Source organism: Pungitius pungitius, chromosome 10 (genome assembly GCF_949316345.1).
Source record: "Pungitius pungitius chromosome 10, fPunPun2.1, whole genome shotgun sequence".
Lineage (NCBI taxonomy): Eukaryota > Metazoa > Chordata > Actinopteri > Perciformes > Gasterosteidae > Pungitius > Pungitius pungitius.
In genome coordinates this window covers 10,099,170-10,118,237 of record NC_084909.1, presented here as the reverse complement: position 1 = coordinate 10,118,237, position 19,068 = coordinate 10,099,170, and the positions used below count along the sequence as shown (strand labels likewise).

Genomic DNA, 19,068 nt, shown 5'->3' with positions numbered 1-19,068 from the left:
TGCATTTTGAGATTTTTTGTGTGTCTTGTGTTTTTTTTTTGCCGTGTTATGCCAGGTGTTATTGTGCATGGTGACGTTGAGTCTTTTCCTCGGCGTGTGTGTTCCACAGGGTTCATAATGAATGTTTTCACCTGTGCAGCTTCCCTCTGTGTGTGTTTGGGTGTGTGAGACATCTCAGTTTGCAGGCTGACAGGTTGAAGGATATGTGCTGTAGTGGTTGTCTGACCGTCCTCATGCTGTAATTGAAAATGTCTCAAGTGAAACTTTCTCCGGGACGTTTTAAACTAGCATGCCAATTAAGATTAATGCAGGTGCTCCAGTTAGCTGCCCCAATTACCTACGCGATGCCTACCTTACACAACCAATATGCAGCCAGTGGCATCCCAGGTGAGCCGGAAAAAACTGTCATCATTATTTGTGATCTAAACATTAAAGATACATTGTGATCAAAGAGGAATCGCAGTATTTGATGTCGCGATAAATAATGGTAAACATGGCAAGCTTTGCTTCTGTACACAACCGACCAATTTTGTCTAGCTTGGTTCTTTTTCTATTTTTTTCATTATGAAACACTTTGTGTGGGTGTGTGTGTGTGTGTTTTATAAAGCAGCAAAAGTCAAGTAGCAAAATGTCGCAGCACACTGTGTTATTTTTACTCCTCGGGGGTATTCATCCTTTTTTTAAAAGAGAGGTGCACAGTAATTCTCAATGTGTGGGGCACGGCATTAGTTCAAAATGTAAATAGATTGCTTTATTTCTGCTGTCCAATGCTAGGGAGAACCATTTGTTCTGCACATAACAAATAGCACCCAGCTCCAAATACCCTGGTGCACACGCACTTATAAACAAACACACACACACACACACACACACACACAAGCACCCTGTGATTACATTATTCATAGCGGTACAGGACGCTCTTCCAACAAACACACAAGAGCTGCTGTAAAACACTGAGTGGTAACAGCATCAGCTAGATTGTCTTACAATAACAGGGATGGAGGGACGGGGGAAAGACGTAGCAAGGGAGACCGAATGAATGTGTGTGCGTGTCAATCATTTAGGTGGAGCGAGGTGTCTTATTGCATTAACACCACGGATTGGTATTATTCATGTTTTGGTCTGTTTGTGCGTGTCTGTCCGTGTGCAGCTCTATATTTAGACATAGGCACACTAGCCCGTTGCTTGCCTGAGTGCTGGAAGGGAGCCAAAGAGTAGGTGGAGGTATGCATGTATGCATGCATGTATATATATACAGACACACATGCATACATGAATATGAATATAAAAATACAAAGACACCGGGAAAGTAAAACGCAAGCGAGACATTGAGGCATGCATGAGCACACACACACACACACTAACTATGCTCCTGGAAGTAGAAAATAATTTAAAAAATCATAGCAAAATAACATTTTTGTAAGCAACACACAACGCCCCCTTTTATGCATTTAAAGCAAAGAAAATGCTAGGGTTCAAAGTATATAAAATAAATGTGTAAGTTCCATGGACGACGTTCACCCCATGTGTAACAAAAGACATGCGAACAAACGTACCTAATGGAGATAAATTGTGCAAGGATTGTTAGCTTCATAATGAAACACCTTTCTCTGCCTTTCTCTCTATGCCTCGGTTACCTCTCTTTGGGGAGGCTACGTGCAACACCAAATATGAACCTTTATTAAATAAATACCTAATGTAAAAAAAGAGTCCCATAAAGAATGCAAGGACCAACATGATGGCTTTGTGTAGTTGTCATTGTTGTGTTTGATACAAACAACGCTGCGTCAAAAAGGGGCATTAGTATGCATCAACGTTAACACACATTTATATTTTTACCCTGCAATGTTTTGTGGTTTTAATTATTCAAAAAACGTTTTTCTAATTAAAAATACAACTCTTATTATTATAATTATTTTTGGAGGGTGATCAAATGAATCCATTGACGCTGTAGATTAGTGTAATAGTGCTGAACCATTAGCAGGACTGTGTTTTGGGTCACTCGTCCTTCAGCAATCATGAAAACACATCCATTGTGCAAAAATATCCCCAAAAGTCCTAACAGGTAAACGTGTGCTCAAATGGAGTCCAGCTGCATGCCAGGTGAACCACTGCTTGGGTTATTGTTAACTGATAGAGTTGATCATCTTCAGCCTCACGGCAGCACAGTGACGCTCCAAACACCATCCAGGAAATGAATAGGGCATCAGCGCACCACTGTGACAAAAAGCAATGGGCTGTAATTAGAGAAAATACGATTTGGCATTCTCTGGGAGTCCTTTTTTTCTACCTCAGTAAAGCTCAGTATTAATAGAATGCGGTATTACTGTTAAATAAGTACATAAGCTACATCACAATCAGCTGTAATTGTCATGTAGGCTTAGAATTCTTAATCTTGTTTTTTGTTTATTTCCAACTTACATCTCATACACAGAAATAGACAAATAGACACAGTCACAACAAAAATAGAACAATGGTAACCATTGACATTAACACATAGTGTTCTAAAGATGAGGAGCACGAGCGTCAATTGTGTTAATTAAAAGAACTAAAATCCCAGATCATTCAAACCTGTCATTACTTTCCAGCCAAGTCAAGCAGCCGCAGCACTGAAACCTGTCGTCAACTGGGAATTGAAGCAGTGTTTCTCCTTCAATGCCCAAGGTGTTCCAGTGGTACCTTGTGTGCAGGCTTTTAATAAAGATGCTTGTTTAAATCCTGGAACAATGAGCAAGGGCTGCATTTCAGCTCTGACATTGCAGTAAAATGCCATCACATTGCCCAAAGGGCTAAACTCAACCCAACTGTGAAATCTGATTCTTAGAGAGAGAGAGAGAGAGAGACAGAGAGACTTTGCTGTGTGGGGCCTATAGGGATGCAAAAAGGTGACCATGCTTTCATCACTTATTGATGTAAATGGAAAAAGAGCTTTATAACATAACTATGATGGATATGACGTGAAGCCAACGCATCCCGGAGAGATTTAAGGAATGCTTTACAGGTTTGCTCCACATCCGACAGTCACCTCTATAAAATAATCAAGCCCTCCAAATATATATCAAGCTAACGGCAAACACACTATGCAATCTTTTTTTTATTTTCCTCCTTGAGAGCAAGTTAATTCATCATCATACCGTTTTTGTTCCGTCACCAGAGATATGTAGCATTGAAAAAAAAGACACAAATGAAGTCACCAGTGGGATTCAGTGGGGCTCTAATCACAGCTGCAGTTTAACCCCTGGCCCGGTGATTGCCATGCAGCTGCCAGTGCAGCTGGGACGCCACGACGGTCTGTGGCACAAGATTAATCGTAATCAACTGTACAAGGACATCTGGTTGTGGATGGGTGGGAGAAGAGCAGTGAATAGTATTGAAATTCTTTTTGGAAAGAGCACCAAGCAAGTAGTTGGCATTGATGTCAGGCAGATGTGGATTGCGGAGCAAAATTGCACTCCGTCATCCAATTTGTGTCAATACCTCGCATCTAGTGTGGTCCAAGCTCATGCAGGTAAGATCAAAGTCAACCAAGTGACGACATCACATATATCATTACCTACAACAGGACACCTGTTGGTGGCTGGTTTCCCTGTCAGCGACTTGTAGATTGCATATTTAAGCACAGTAGACTACAGGCAGGCCATCACGTGGCATTGCACCTTCATGCAGGCGTATTTAATGATATTATTTTGTACTATTGCATTCACAGTAAGAAGTACCACCGACAACCCAAAGCCCAGGTTCACAGAGTCGGGGATCAAACTGCTACCGAGGCGGCCCCTGGGACTCGCACAATCACGCACACGCATGCACACAATCCATTTCTATGTCATTATATATATATGTATATACTGTATACACAGTGGACACAGTACAATTCCACTGAAGGAGTTCTGATTGAGGGCTTTTCATCTATATTACGCATCATGACAAATCATTGATGCATTGCTTGTGTTTGCCTCACATGCAACACACAAAAGGTTGGAATGAAATTACCCCCCGCGCATGGAGCAAAACCGTTCTCATTTTAAACGCTTTGGTAGAATCAGAAACTAAAACAGCAGCTCATTTTAAAATTAGTAAATTATTTAGTGTTCAAACGGTAAGCCCCCTAAATATTCTAGCATGTACTATAACTAGAGATAATGCTGAGTACGTCTTGGAAAAAGTATCTCTTTAGAATCTCTGCAGTATGCAAGAGCCCAAAAAACAAGCGCAGGGAGCCTGCATATTTTCACATCTGAGGGGTTAAGTAGACCAAAGCAGAATTTGGGATTGTTACGACAGTAGGAAGAATAAAAAGGATCGGGGAGGAAACTTCTCTCAATGACCTCAGAATATGTATCAATCAATCAGGTCAAAGTAAAGGAGATAAACCTTTGTGTTTTCAATTGAAGAATATTTCCTTTGACAGTTAATTTAGTGTATTTATAAAATTAAAAAAAGGAAAGAAATCGTGAGAAACATAATAACTTTGTGCTCAAATTTATGTTTCATCCGACAAAAAGTTTTTTCTGCCAGAAATCTCCTTCGTTTATGAAGGGAACCTATTCGGTTAGGTTATGAAATAAATTGGTGGTTTGGGTTAAAATAAAACCTTTGTGGCAGAACTCTCTGATCTTATTCTCCAGGCAGCAAAATGAAGCAGGCTTGATGAGCAGCAGAAGGGAATGAAGATGTGATGAAGAAGATAAACATTTTTGCATGAGGGTACAGCACCAGGGACAAAAGAAGCACATAAAGCATCATTTGTAGTTGCTGAATGAATTCTAATTACAGACTAAGCAAATGGACACAAGTCCCTGCACACGGTATATCAGACGCTGTCTGACTGGTTGCTGCTTTGATATAAACAGTATTTCATTTAGAGGAAATTGCCTTCCTGGACGTGTTTTACACGGTATGTCATCATGACCTTAATGCAAAATTGTAGGAATAAAGGAAGACCAATGTGAATTTGATAAGGAGGAAAATGAGGAAAAGAGTGGAAACAATAGTACGGCATTCATATTTAATAGATATTAGTTTCCTATTTGACAGTGCAATTGCCTTCAGTCCTTAGACAGCAAATAGTGACAAAAAACACCACAACCTTTAGTTTGAAGGGGTAAATTCTTATGAAATACTTTTTATATGCGAGTTATCGGCTTGACAGTTTGGTTTGCTAGTGTGAGACATGCTTCAAGTTGGACAAAAGCTGATCAGGAGGAACCCATTTCGACCAAAAGTAAGAAGAAACTCTAAAATCAGAGGTAGGTTTTCTAGCCGGACCGGCTCCTTCTCTGTATTGCAAGACCTGCTGGAGTCTCAACGTTTGCCGCATCGATGAACGTAAAGCTTGAATAATTTTTAAAAAATGGGCAAAAAAAATAAACTCACCAGCACACGCGCCGTCGACCTCCTCATACCCGACGCTGCAGACGCACCTTCCCAGAGGCACCAGCCAGTCTCCGTCGGCGCCGCAGAACAGCTTTGGCGTGTCCCTTTCTTCGGCGTGGTCAACACAAGCCCCCCTCACCTCCACCAGCGAGGAGGAGTCCACGCGGGGCACCGTGTCGGGAAACGAGGCCAGGTTCCTCAGCGTGAACGGGCACTTCTTGTAGTAAACCCTCACGGAAACCAACGCGATGCAGGCGCCGATGTCCTGGAACGCCAGGTAGAAGCCCTTCTTGGTCACGGGACCCACCTCCCGCACCTCGGTGTTGAGCTTGAGGATGCGGTCCCCGAGGTCCATCTGGGTGAAGCTCTCGTCGGCGGCGATGGTGTCGATCTTGGTGTACTGCGGCGGCTTGAACTTGACGCCGTGGGACTCGTCGGTCTCGTGGTAGAAGAGGTTGAAGGTCTCCTTGCAGGTGCCGGACACCCACGGGATGGAGTTGCAGTCGCGCAGGGTGAAGCGGAGCTCCACGTAGATCTTCTGGGCCGCCTGCCGGGAGATCCAGTTGGAGCGCAGCCAGTTGTTCTGGTTGGGCTCCATCACGTTGCACACCTGGAAGGTGTGGATGGGCCGGTTGTGCTCGTCCATCTCCGTGATGGCGTCCCACTGAATAAAAACAAAAGAATTTGCGATGGATTAATCAAAAGGAATTAAATGATGAGACGAAAAGGACATTAGTCCCTGCGGTGACCAAAGCAGGTACGTCTGGACGATTTGAACGCGATGGCCAGAATGAAGAACGCTGTGGTTTTTAGGATGTACATTTTTGTCCTGCTTGTGGCACTCAAAGACACGGCATGGTTCATCCCTTTTAGAGTATGAACGTGATCAGCAATTTATTTTGCAATCCGCCCGCTTCCAAGGTTTCTGGGACACCTTGTGTGAAAACAATTTGTGGGCCGGCAATAGAATTGAGAATAGATTTGACATCATCCTCCGCTGATCAGGGTGGACGGAAGGGTCCCCAAAACATCGGGGGTGGAGAGGTTTGTTTTTGCTTGTCTGAGTCTTTATAATAAGCGAGCTTTATTGTTAATATTTCAGGTTCAGGATAACTAGAGTGCTGATTGGAAATTGGTCAAGTGACATGAAAAAAAAAAACTAACAATTTGAACCATAGCAAGTCAGACAAAAAGAGTTACGGAGACATTTGGACGAAAATGATGAACAGAAAGAAGATAAACCTCAACACCTTGGTCCGAAAGACAGAGAAAAAAAACAAGATGAACAATCTATTTGTAGCTTATCCCATCGGGTATTCCAAGGAAGGTCCTCTTGAATGCTGTCTGACTCCAGCTGCCGAGTCATCAGCTCTGCAACTCCCAGGGTCACATGATCAGGGCGTATGGCAGCTTTGCGGGGTCATGAGGTTACCTGTCCCCGTGTTGATGGGAGAGAAGTTAATGGGGGTTTTTAGCCCCCTGGTCCTGCACAGCGCTCTGTTTTTATTAGAGTGGGGACTGGCTACACGGGCGACCCCAAAACCAGCCAGCACTGACCTCCAAGAATCAAATTACTTGCCTGGGAAAAAACGGCCTCCACAAAGGCCTTTTCCTTTGTGCGTGTCCAGCTTTCTATTTAGACTCATAGCCAAGCCATTGTACCTAGTCTTTACATAGTGGGGGTTATGATTTTAAACTATTACATCTCATACTGGTACTTCAGCCGCACTCAATAGCTACTGCAGTCAAGAGAGATGCAAGCGAGAGGTCAGGCGAGGAAGGCCAACAATGAAGTTATTAATCACCAACATACAGAACTATCGCTTTGTGAAATTGACTGACTAAACAACACACACACACACACACTTTATGTCCCCGTTGTAATGGCTGGAAAACGTTTACAGGCAAACGCAGTCCAGGGAGTTGCAATCGGACCCTTCTGTTGATTTACCAATACTATTTGCCTGGTAAGCTTGTGCATAATAAGCTGTTTTGCACTTAGCTAAATATTACCTCTTGATGAGAGTACTAATCAAAGCCAAATGTTTGCCTTCACATACTCATTATCCTTTTTAATAACATGTTCTAATTCAATCATCCGAGGACGACGGGCTTTAATCTTCTCTTCCCTCGAGGAGTAATTGTTGAATTACAGTCAATCAAATAGATTCTGATTAGATGTGATATTAGATTTTGTCGGGGCGTACCAAAAGAAATGCAGTGTATGCAGGTAAAATATGTTTAATGTGTAATTAAAAGCACCAATTTATTCACCTCTATTAACTTTGCAGTAAAGAAGGATCAGTGTCACAGATTGTCCATCCATTGTGTCCAGCTTCCTACATTAATAGCACAAGTGGGCGATGAATTTTCATTTTGGTAAAATTGGTTATCGATAATCGGATTCACCCTATTTTAACCCTAACTATTTTCCCTGTGGTGCTGTATTTCAGTATATTTTCAGTATTAAGTTATGGTTCAGCATGTATTTTAATTTATTACTGATTTCAGATGGATGAATAAAACTACCACGGCATCTTTACCGTAACAAAGAAGCCATTGCCAGGTGAGGCTGGACAGTGTTTTGGTCTCACACCAGGGTATTTTGTGTTGTGTTGCAGAGCATAGTCGGTCCCTGTGGGGTAACAGCCGGCTGCGCTCAGAAAGATGCCAACATCCCGATCTGTGTTTGTCTTTTTTAAACCAAAAACCTCTAAATCCAACATGTCTGGTGTTTACATTTGCCGATTTTGACCTGCAGAGGTGTTTGTAGGAGGAAATGAGCATCGGCACACTTGGGCTACAAAGCGTTGGTTTAACAATAGAAAGCGCTACAGTTTAGAAGAGCCACTGAGGGAAATGAGCTCATACGGCACAATACCTTGTCTTGTCATTTCAACATTGGAACCATGACTTGGGAATCGGGAAGGTCTTCCTTAAAATGTATGGAAACAACTACAAGCTCGTCTTCGTTGGAACACACAAATACACAGAGATCTGCAAAGTTCGTTTTACTACTTTGTGTAGCTGTGTCAATGGTTTCAAAGGATTTGATGAGGCAGGTGATGGAATTCCTTTTGTCAGAATTCTTCCACACCAATTGGAATACACATTTTCAATTATTTAAAATTGAAGAGTTCAGGGAAAAGTTGGGAAAGCGATTAAATGAGCTCAAACGAAACTGCAGATAGACCCGTGGCCAGAGACAGCGAGACAGAGGCGGGGTGTCATTAGTGTGGTTTGTCCCCAAGGGGAAAACAAGCCGCAGTGATGGGGACAAATTGCCACTCAAAATCTCTGAACTAAATACAGTTCAGATGATGATCTCCAAGCTTCCAAGACTTCACATCCTGTCGTATGGCTGATCATGTCACGCTACGTGGTGTCTGCACGGCACAATAAGTCACTCTGCTGCTTCGGGTTTACAAGAGCTGTAAATCGAGCCTTTCAGAGTCGTCTTCCAGGCAATAAAATGCTATTCCACTTAATTGACATCAAAATACAAAAAGGGTCATTCAGGCGACAGAGTCACACCTCTGAGTCTCAGCCCCTTTATCGTCGTATCCTTCCTTTGTGGAAGTGAAAAAGCTTGAAGTGACGCCACCTCAATAACGTGCCGTCCAGCCTTAATAACATGCATAATTGAAAAAAAAAAAAAAAAGAAAACGGTCAGAAAACGTGGCTGATTGATTGCACCCTGAGACCAAAGCGCTTACAGCCCATCGCTCTCACACATGAAAGAGAGCTGGCTGCACGCCCGGAGAGGAGCTCCTTTTATTTCAACCGTGAGACCTCCAGCCCTATGGAGAACAGCCCTTTAAAATATAGTGTCATAACCCGCTCCAGTTGTCTTCGATTGAAATTAAACATTTAACGATTCCTAACGTTCTACTCGGTTGGGTAGGAAAAAAAAGAAGGAATTAAACACAATTTAGAAGTAAAATATGTTGCTTTCGGAAAGAAAAGCCTAAATGATATGATACATATTCAACCGTGTACAACTGCACACTAATATTTAAATTCCTTACGACAAAAAGTGTGAAAGTGAAATGGTGGGACATTGGAACACAGAATTTCCCTGAAAATATATATGAGCTGAATAATGAAAATAAATGCAGTACACCTTTTCATCCGGTGGCTGGAAGTCAACAGTCAACACAGCAATTATAGGGAGGGATTTCCAATGCCCCTGTGGGACCCGGGGACGCTGCGCATCGTATGTTGTTGCATTGAAAGACGGATGCAGTTAAATCACAGGTGTTCGTTTGGGCCACAGGAGACTTAATTTCTTTTTGTCATCACCGGGGATCGCAGGACTGTACGCGGCGTTCCTGTGGCCTCACCTGCTTTTTACAGAAGCCGACCTGCCCCCCCCCCGCTGCGGCCACACAAACAATGTGGCAGGGAGATGGCGGGTTTGTCAATAAAAGCAAAGATTAAAGACCTGGGGAGGAAAAGGAGAAAAAGAAAGCATCCCATCTTCATCTTCATCTATCAGTCTTTCTTGTTCATCTCTTTTTTTGTGTTTTCCCTCATCCAGGCAACATTTGGACCCAACCGAATGCAAAACCATTCCTTTTTGCCTTTGACGCGGCTTTGACTCGCAGACAAAAACAAAACAAAACCTTCTGTGCTTTGCTTCATCAACGTGAGGACAAGCTAATCACCTCCAAAACACCAGAGAATCACTCCCTCTGCTGGACTCTTTTCTCTCTCATGTCCCTTTTGCCGTCAACTTCGCAGCAGGGCGACTGAACTGTGACATCGTGAAAGCACTACCACGGAGTAGCAGTTGGCAGGACCAACATGCCGCACTGCTCAGTGAATCTTTAAATACCCATCCATTACTGGTATGTGAACACTTGACTTAATAATGTGGCAGAAAGTGATCACTTAATGTGGGCCTTAAGACATTTAATTGGTTTTTAAATCGCTTATCTTGTGTGCATTCATTAACACAACAATTCATATAATTTCTTCCAAAGTTCTGTGGAGCCATTTTCTTCCGTTGTGCCTTTTCCTCGGCTTCTCTCTTCATCCGCTTCTAATCTCTCACTCCATTGGTCCTCCATCTTCCCCTCCTTCCCCCCCCCACCCCCTCCCTCTTGCCTCACCTCCGATGCCCGCTCAGCTCTGTCTTCCACCACACCTTTGGTCTCTTACACACAAACATGCGCGTCCTGTGTGTGTGTGTGTGTATGCCATGACAGTGACACCGGGATTGAGGGATTTTTATTTAATCCCAGAGCCTCCCACGGTGATGGATGAAGAACCTCTGCCACACTCTCTCTCTCTCACACACACACACACACGATAGCAATAGAAATGAGGGAGATGGATGAAGAGTCTTTGCTCACCAGGGAACTTGACGTCAGCTCTTTGACTTTATGAGAAAAGAACAAACAGTGAAAGGAAAGTAAAACAAGAGGGAAAAGGTAAGAAAGGAATAGTGCAAACGCAAAATTTAATTTGTTCCCTCAGCATTTTTGGTGATTTCTGAATATCCCATTGTCCCATTATAGAAAGATCAATTCCACGCTAGGTACAAGCTTAATTGGACATTTTCTCAGCTGTCATACGCACTACACTATTAATTACCAAAGAATCGATCACGTTATCAATAGATTCCATCACAAATAGGTTGTGTGTAATTCAGAAGTTGATTCATAGAAGGTTCATGGGGGACTAAACTCTTTTGAGTCTCACGGTCCCGACAAGACAATCAATACTTTGATTGGGGAATTATGGTAATAGATTTCCACTGCGTACTTTAGTACGTCCAATTCAATATGTAAAAGGTGTGCCAGCGAGCAATATTGACAACGGTAAGAACCTGCATAACAATATCGAACCTGTCAGAGAATTCTTTAAATTGGCAACATGTTAACATTTATTTTAAAGGATGTCTGTCAGGAGTTAGTCAGCTCTCGTTTTACGTTTCCTTTTTGTGTAGGCGCTCAGTTTGCTGTAAAAAGATCATTATATACACTTTCCTTATAAGATTATTATTTATATTCTTAAGACCAGAGGAGGTGTTACACTTGTTCTATTCTCTTTATTGGATCTACATGTATAGGCTAAATTCCAAATCATTGCAATCTATCTATAAACTATGGAGCATTGCTGGTGGGATTCTAATATAATATATAAATAGAATATTCTGAAAGAAGCTGTCTGGAAACATCAGACGTCTGATAAAATTATCGTTGTAATCGTTCTCATTCAGATGGAGCCGGATGGAGCCGGATGGAGCCCGGTGTTGGTCCGGTGTTGGTCCGGACAGCGCACACAAGTCGTTATAGCTGACCGCCATCATCCGTTTGCAGCGTGCTCCTCAACCACCGGTACATCCACAGCTGTGTGGCGAGCAGCTCGTTGTGTCATCAGGCCCATCATCAGAATTTCGAAGCTTCTGTCCGGCGGCGTCTCCGCGTGCCAACGTTCGCGCTGCAGACGGTTGATTCATTGATTTTTCTGCTTCTAACTTATTAATACTTTAAAAAAAACAGAGGGGGCTTTTAATCTGCTAATCATTGGACTTTATATTATGTTCTTCTGGAGGTATCTGGTGGTTTGTCAGCGCTCTTCTTTCATTTAAAAACAAGTAAGATGTTACCCACATTACTCCTCACACACACACACACACACACACACACACACACACACACACACACACACACACACACACACCTGTCACCAGCACAAACCCCAAATCAATAGGAGAAGCGAACGGTGGGTGAGCAAATGAAATCCAAAGGCCCCGCGCGCCGCTCCACTCCTGCATCCATCACGGCGGACGGGCGGCCAGCAGGGTGGAGCCGCGGAGCCGAGTGCCCCCCCTGCGTCCATCTGTCATCCGCGCGGCGCGCTCACAAAGTGACACCCTGTGGGGACGGCCTCAGTCATCCACCCCGAGAGAGCCGAGGGCGCCGAAGATGCAGTTCGACCCGCGTTGACATTTTAAAGACGGCCCGCGTTAGACCGATGTTTACTCGCCGTCGGTGTGAGCGGGGGGAGCGTTTGGGGTTCTGCGGGTTTTTTTTAAGAGCGATGACACACCCAAATGACACCGATTAAGTGGCGCCTCTTGAGAAACATTCTCGCCATTGTGTAAACACATCGGAAAATTAATGACAAACCAGTGTGCAAGACTAATAAAATGAAAGTGTGCCCTTGAGGCCTTTGATTGCAGGTTTAACAGTCTGTTCAGTAAATTCCACCCACTACTATGGAATCATTCCTTTGGTCATTGACACAGTATTAATCCATCCATACGCCTCTATCACGATCAAAAGGTGACCAGTCATTTGTTTTTGGCAGGGATTTATGATAAAAAGAGCCGACTGTGGCCTTCTACACTGTTTTTTTTTTTTAATCCGATTTGCACGCCGCACTTCGCCGTCTTGTTTGAAGAAGCAAGGCTTCCTGAAGCTGCAGCCCACGGAGCAAACCGCTCGCACCTGACAGACCGAAGCCTGAAAACAACCACACAGCCAAAAGCGTCCTTCTGAAAGCGGCAAGCGGAGACAACTTTGCAGAGTGCGCTTGTATACACGGAGCAGGTATTATGTTGAGGCAGTGAGGCTGGAGAACGGAGACGGTCAATCAGCTTCTCATCTCTAAACGTATTAGAACGTGGTAGGGAGCGTTTTACATATCTATTTTTGCCAGAGAGGGGCAGGCAGGCGGGGCGGGCAGGGTCTGGAATGTCAATGTTTGGCTCAGCAGCCTCTGACTGATGCGAGATCACAGTGACGGCTGCACGCGCGGAGTCCTGCCAGTGGGTGGGGTAGGGTGGGCCCGTGGACAACTCGGATAAGGGGGGTCAGTAAATGGACTCAATGTCCAGCGGTGATCCTTTTGTACTCTTGGAAACAAAACAGGTAGCTTCCAACGAGCGACTGCAAATGTGGTTTTATGTCTCCGCGGCCCTCGGTTCTGTCGACGCCTTCAACCCGTTCGGTATTGAGAGCTAATCTTTTTCTGATCTGCAACTCGTGATGGAGAAAGCAGGCGTCTTACTGGCATCAACTCCGTCAAACACCGGAAGTCAATAATAAAAAACAACTGTGCTATTCTAAACTGCGGAAGGTCAACACTATCTCGTTTGCTCTTTCCTTGTGCCCCACTTCACCTCAAGTCTGCGCTTATTATGGCAACCCATTGGTTTTCCTACAAAAACGTATCTCAGTATCTCAGACTGCAGCTCGAGGTAGTTGTATTATGAGGAGACGGGAGATGGTTAAAGAGAATAAGTGAAGTAACTGCAACAATTAGAATTTAGAATAGCATTCTAACTTTTTCATTTGGTCAATCAAAGTGCCCACATACAACAGGAAACACACACACACACTGCCACACATGGCCTCTTGCCTGTTTTCACAGTCTGCTGCTCTCTGTTGAGAAGAAGCTGTCAGAGAGACAGAGAGAGGGGGGGATGAGACAAAGAGGCAGTGAAAAGGAAGAAAGATCAAGAGGACGGGAGGAAAAGAAGATGAAAAGTCTACAGTGAGACAGAGCGGAGAAGAGGTGAGGAGAACGTGGTGCATGCTGGGCCGTTTGTTACAATGAGGGAGGAGGATGGTGTGTGTGTGTGTGTGTGTGTTGCAGCATTTTTGTATGCTTCAGGGGGAAAAGCCTCTCTCCTAACAGAAAAGATAAGGAAAACAAATTGAAGGAAATGCTTTCAAGGGACGCCTTGAGATAAAGATGGAAGGTTAAGTTGAGAATTAAGAAAACTAAATCTTAAGCAAAATGTTTTTGCTGACAAGAAAAATGCAAACTGGAGCGAAAAACAAAAAATACTTTTCTATTTTTCATCTCACCTTTTTGAAAGATATAAACAGCGAGAAAAAAGATGAATCTAATACATTTTCCTGACAAGTGACCTTTATCTGGCATGAACAAAATGATTATTCTCCTGAGAGGAAACTAGAGAGTTGTTTGTTTATCTCCGTACATTTGGTGAACAAAATAACTGAATCTTCTCTCAGCACAACAGTTTAACAACACAACACGCCGCAGCCTACAGTGGAATCAACACCTCGATAAAACCGCCTCAATAAAAACGTAACATTTAAGGCAGGATTTGTTGCACCGCATTAGTTCCAAATTGGTGCACCTAATAAACTGTAAGCTAAATGTGAGGTCTTAAGAAGGCTCACATTCCATTCTGTGTGGAGATTTTAAATGGAACGCTGAAATTACAAATGACAAAAGCAGCAGTTTTATTGACATCGCAATGAATGTAGGGGTGAGCCTAAATGCGCATTAGGATTCATTGCTACTTCCAGGATTAACACGATCATTTTATCTTTGCCTTCTGGGTTTTAAGGTGGTTTGTTGCTGCCTCTCAACCTGTGCCTGCCCGTCTGTCTCGTCAGGGACAAGCAGGAGACATCTTCCCTCGGCGAAGACATCGGATTCCAGTCTGTAGCGCTTAAACAAGCCTGACTGGAAATGAGTGCAGACAAAACGGGATTGTCTGGCCCGCTCGATCAATTATGACCGAGAGAGCAGACCGAGAGAAAGGCAGAGAAAGCATGCGGTGCAGCGCGGCTTTCAGCATCCTCACAATTTGTGCGAAATGTTAAGTGCATTTTAGAGAGCACGCCCGGACAAAACATTCATCCGAGATGAAACCAAAGCCTTCAGTCTGGAGCCGCATCTGAACCCCACACGCCCCCAGACACCTTTCCATGTAGGATGCAAGATATGGACTGCAGTTACATGCCAAAACAAGATATAGGATCAACTGTGGAACTTTAGTGGAGGAATCTAAGCCAAAGTGATGTTTTTCTTCTCTTCATGGGGGACTAGCTCTATTATTGAAGGAGAATGAGAAGAATACTAATGAGATACAACCAGCAAAAATTTACTTTAGAATAATCTTCTCTTTTCCATAATAAAACAATATACACTGAAATATGAATGCAGATGTTGCAATACTGTTTTTTGTGTGGATTCGGATACCTCAGCTCACACACATTTCCTGGCTAAAAATACAGACATTCATCTATTTGTTTCACTTTAACCCGAGATGTGTTGTATTTATTTATTTTACAAATGTGGGTTTTGGAAGCTTTGGAGACAAATGAGATCGGATGCGTGGACGTCGCCATCGGCTTTAGTGAATCGAAACCAAGAATGAAGGAGACAGCGAGGAGGCAGCGAGGAGACAGAGAGGAGGCAGCGAGGAGGCAGAAAGGAGGCAGCGAGGAGGCAGAGAGGAGGCAGCGAGGAGGCAGCGAGGAGGCAGAGAGGAGGCAGCGAGGAGGCAGAGAGGAGGCAGCGAGGAGGCAGAGAGGAGGCAGCGAGGAGGCAGAAAGGAGGCAGCGAGGAGGCAGAAAGGAGGCAGCGAGGAGACAGAGAGGAGGCAGCGAGGAGACAGAGAGGAGGCAGCGAGGAGGCAGCGAGGAGGCAGAAAGGAGGCAGCGAGGAGGCAGAAAGGAGGCAGCGAGGAGACAGAGAGGAGGCAGCGAGGAGACAGAGAGGAGGCAGCGAGGAGGCAGCGAGGAGGCAGCGAGGAGACAGCGAGGAGGCCGTTTTGTCCTGCTGTGATCAATCCTCTACGCCAGCATTTCGTTACAACATTGCACAATTCTCCTATCCATCCTCCGTTCTGAATTGGGAATGAGGGGGATTTGGGAGGCGAGTGGTGATCTATATTCAGATTTAATGAGCTGAACTGAAAGCTTTAATGTTACCCCCCCCATAAGCAATTTTACATAGAAATATGTAAACTCCACTCAGCAACCACGCGAAATAAGCTCAAATATCACTTGAATGTGAAAGGCCATTAAACGTGGCATTCTTATTACTGCCTCCCTCTGTACATGGGAGCAGGGTAAAAACAAACTATGAATATGGATGGAGACTATTGGAGCCCATTAGAAAACATTTACATTTCTGTATATAAAAAGGGAGCCATCTCAATTTTCAGCATGACAGGATACGTGCCCCTGAGCATGTGAAACAGCCCACTGATGCGGGTCCAGACAGAGGGGGGGGGGGGGTACCGTGATTGACATGGCACATATGTCAATTATAAGGTTTGTGATTAGAGGTTGTAAATATAAACAAAAGCATCATGAACTTGTGTTTCTTAGCTGTCACTACTAACGTGCAATGGCTTGAACATATAGTGTCATATGTTTAAACCAGTGTACGGCAGGAAAGCGATGGTTCATTGAACAGTTTTTCATATTTCATGGTTCTATATCTGGATGGCTTTTGTGTTAACTCAGTTTTTCTTGCAATGTATATGGCTGAAAGAATTAAAGGAAGAGTTACATTAGTTGATTCCAAAAAAAGAGCCATTTAAAGTGACACGGGCTGAACATTTACAAATGACCTAATCATCTCCCTTGAAGTTCTACTAATAATCCATCTTCTCACTTTAGTTTGTCAATTACCCGACTCCTCTAAGACAGGGTTGTGTTGTATAATCTCTGTTTGGAACCTTTAGGTTATTCATTGGAAAATGTTAGCCATTGAAGAAAATCCAACCTCTTTCCCAACTCCCCGACATGTCTGTGGCCAGTCAAAAAAAACAAAACACATGACAATGCATTTTGTTCTATTTTGACCATTGAAAACAATAAACCATGCTGTTACATTGCTGTTCATGTATGTGTGTGTGTGTGTGTGTGTGTGTGTGCGCACGTTCCCATAGTTTTCTGTCACAACACGTCACACTGGATGTGTCAGATCTTGATGGAGATCTGTGATCGCTCTACTAGCACAAAGCTATTAAGGCTATAGACAGCCCCAAAGACCTGAAAACCTGTTTCAATCAACCACCTAAACTCTCATCATCAAGTGAGTGTTTAAATCAGATTTTTTGGGAAAAAATACCTTGTACTATAGCATCATGTAAAGCAGGTTCCTTTTTTCCTATTTGTGGTTCACTACTCACCAGTCGTTAAATGTTGTTCTACAAAACAGATTATTAGAGACAAATTAGAGTTGGCAATACATTTTGAACAAAAAACTTTTTTACTTATTACACAAAATCATGAAAGCCTCTGACGAAAGGTTTATCACAAGGTCGAAAAAACAGAATGGAGCGCCTCTGCTCATCTAAAGTCACGTGATCTCGTGTGACTAGCTTTGTGAAAAAGGTACAGTATCTTCAGTAAAAAAAAACAAAAAGTGAAGTAGCAGTCTGGCCAGGAAGATGTAAGGTCTAAGTCGAGGTTGATGTATGGAACACAGTGGAGATGCCACATTACAAAACTTTTGGTTTTTTTCTTGTCTTTTAACCTTTCCCTGTCCCAGAGTCTTCCTTTGTCTTTGTTTTCGGCTGCACGTTGAGAATTTTCTCCGGCTCCTTTTGAAAAAAACACACACACGCAGCTTCTGTTTTCCCTTCCGGTGCTTTGAAGTCAATAGGCAGCAAAGGTAGAACAAGGAGAGAAGGCGAGGGGATAAGGGGATAAGGGTGATCAAACTGCAAAAGGGTGGAAGGAATTGTGAGACTCAGGGAGAAGAGGACGACAGAGCAAGAAGAAAGGCAACTCATATAAAGGACGCTTAAGAGCGAGAGAGCTACCTTTGACAATTCCAAATAGCGATGTGCAGAGCCATGACCAGCGGCTCACATCACCAGTGACGACAACAGGTCTCTTATGAGGGGCCGTTTAGGACTTAACTACTGAGACACTCTCACACACACTACTGAGACACTCACACACACACTACTGAGACACTCTCACACACACACTACTGAGACACTCTCACACACACACTACTGAGACACTCTCACACACACTACGGAGTAGGCTTGCGTATCGAGTATTGAGGATGGATTGGAATCGAGACTAGCTTTGCGATTTACCCGAAAATATATTCATAATTTACAATGTTTATACAATATTCAAGTTCATAGTTTGATATTTGAAAACAGCCCTGTTAGAAATTCATAGTAGTTAATAAAATTCAAGTTAATAAAAAGTAAAGTTCAATTAACATTGATGGAGAAGGTCAGACTATTTCCTTCAGAAAGACCCTTGGTTAGCTAGCTCATTTAAAATATCTTAAACTTTTTTTGACTTTGCCTCTTAAAAGAATCGGAATCGAGAATCGTTGGGAACCGGAATCAAAACAAGGAATCGGAATCGTTCAAATTCAAACGATACCCAACCCTACTACTGAGACACTCTCACACACACTATTGAGACACTCATGCCATCTCACTAGTGTGCGTGACGGTCCAACATCCCCCTAATACAAGTAGTCAATTTCACAGAAGTCTGGCCGAGAAAAGGCTGCTGTCTGCAGCATGAGATGAGGCTGACCGCCCGGTGCTGGGGGCATCAGATGGTCCCGTTAACTACACCTCACGTCTCCGACATCCTCCATGGAATTTTTTACGATGGCTGAATGTTAACAAACCAACTGCAGAAATGTTGCTTAAACAAAGGGCGTATGATTGGCGCATTGCGCTGTTCAAAATCGGCGCTCTTTGCTTCCGCCTTCCGGTGTAACTGAGATTCTCTCACATTGTATAGTGAGATGCTCTCACGTTGTATAGTGAGATGCTCTCACGCACACTAGTGAGATGGCATGAGTGTCTCAATAGTGTGTGTGAGAGTGTCTCAGTAGTTAAGTCCTAAACGGCCCCTCATAGTCTCTGGTTCTTGTTGAAGTGCAAGTAGTAGTTTTACACAATTCTTCCCTTGCAACAAACAG

At 43.6% G+C, this 19,068-nt stretch overlaps 1 protein-coding gene across 1 annotated transcript in view; it reads right to left on the bottom strand.

Moving 5' to 3' along the window:
- Positions 1 to 19,068, bottom strand: part of epha6 (eph receptor A6) — a 114,003-nt gene that overhangs the window by 74,227 nt on the left and 20,708 nt on the right. Inside the window, exon 3 of the mRNA XM_037488578.2 lies at positions 5,377 to 6,040. Within this exon, the coding sequence (XP_037344475.2) occupies positions 5,377 to 6,040 (664 nt within the window). The remainder of the gene's footprint in view (positions 1 to 5,376; positions 6,041 to 19,068) is intronic.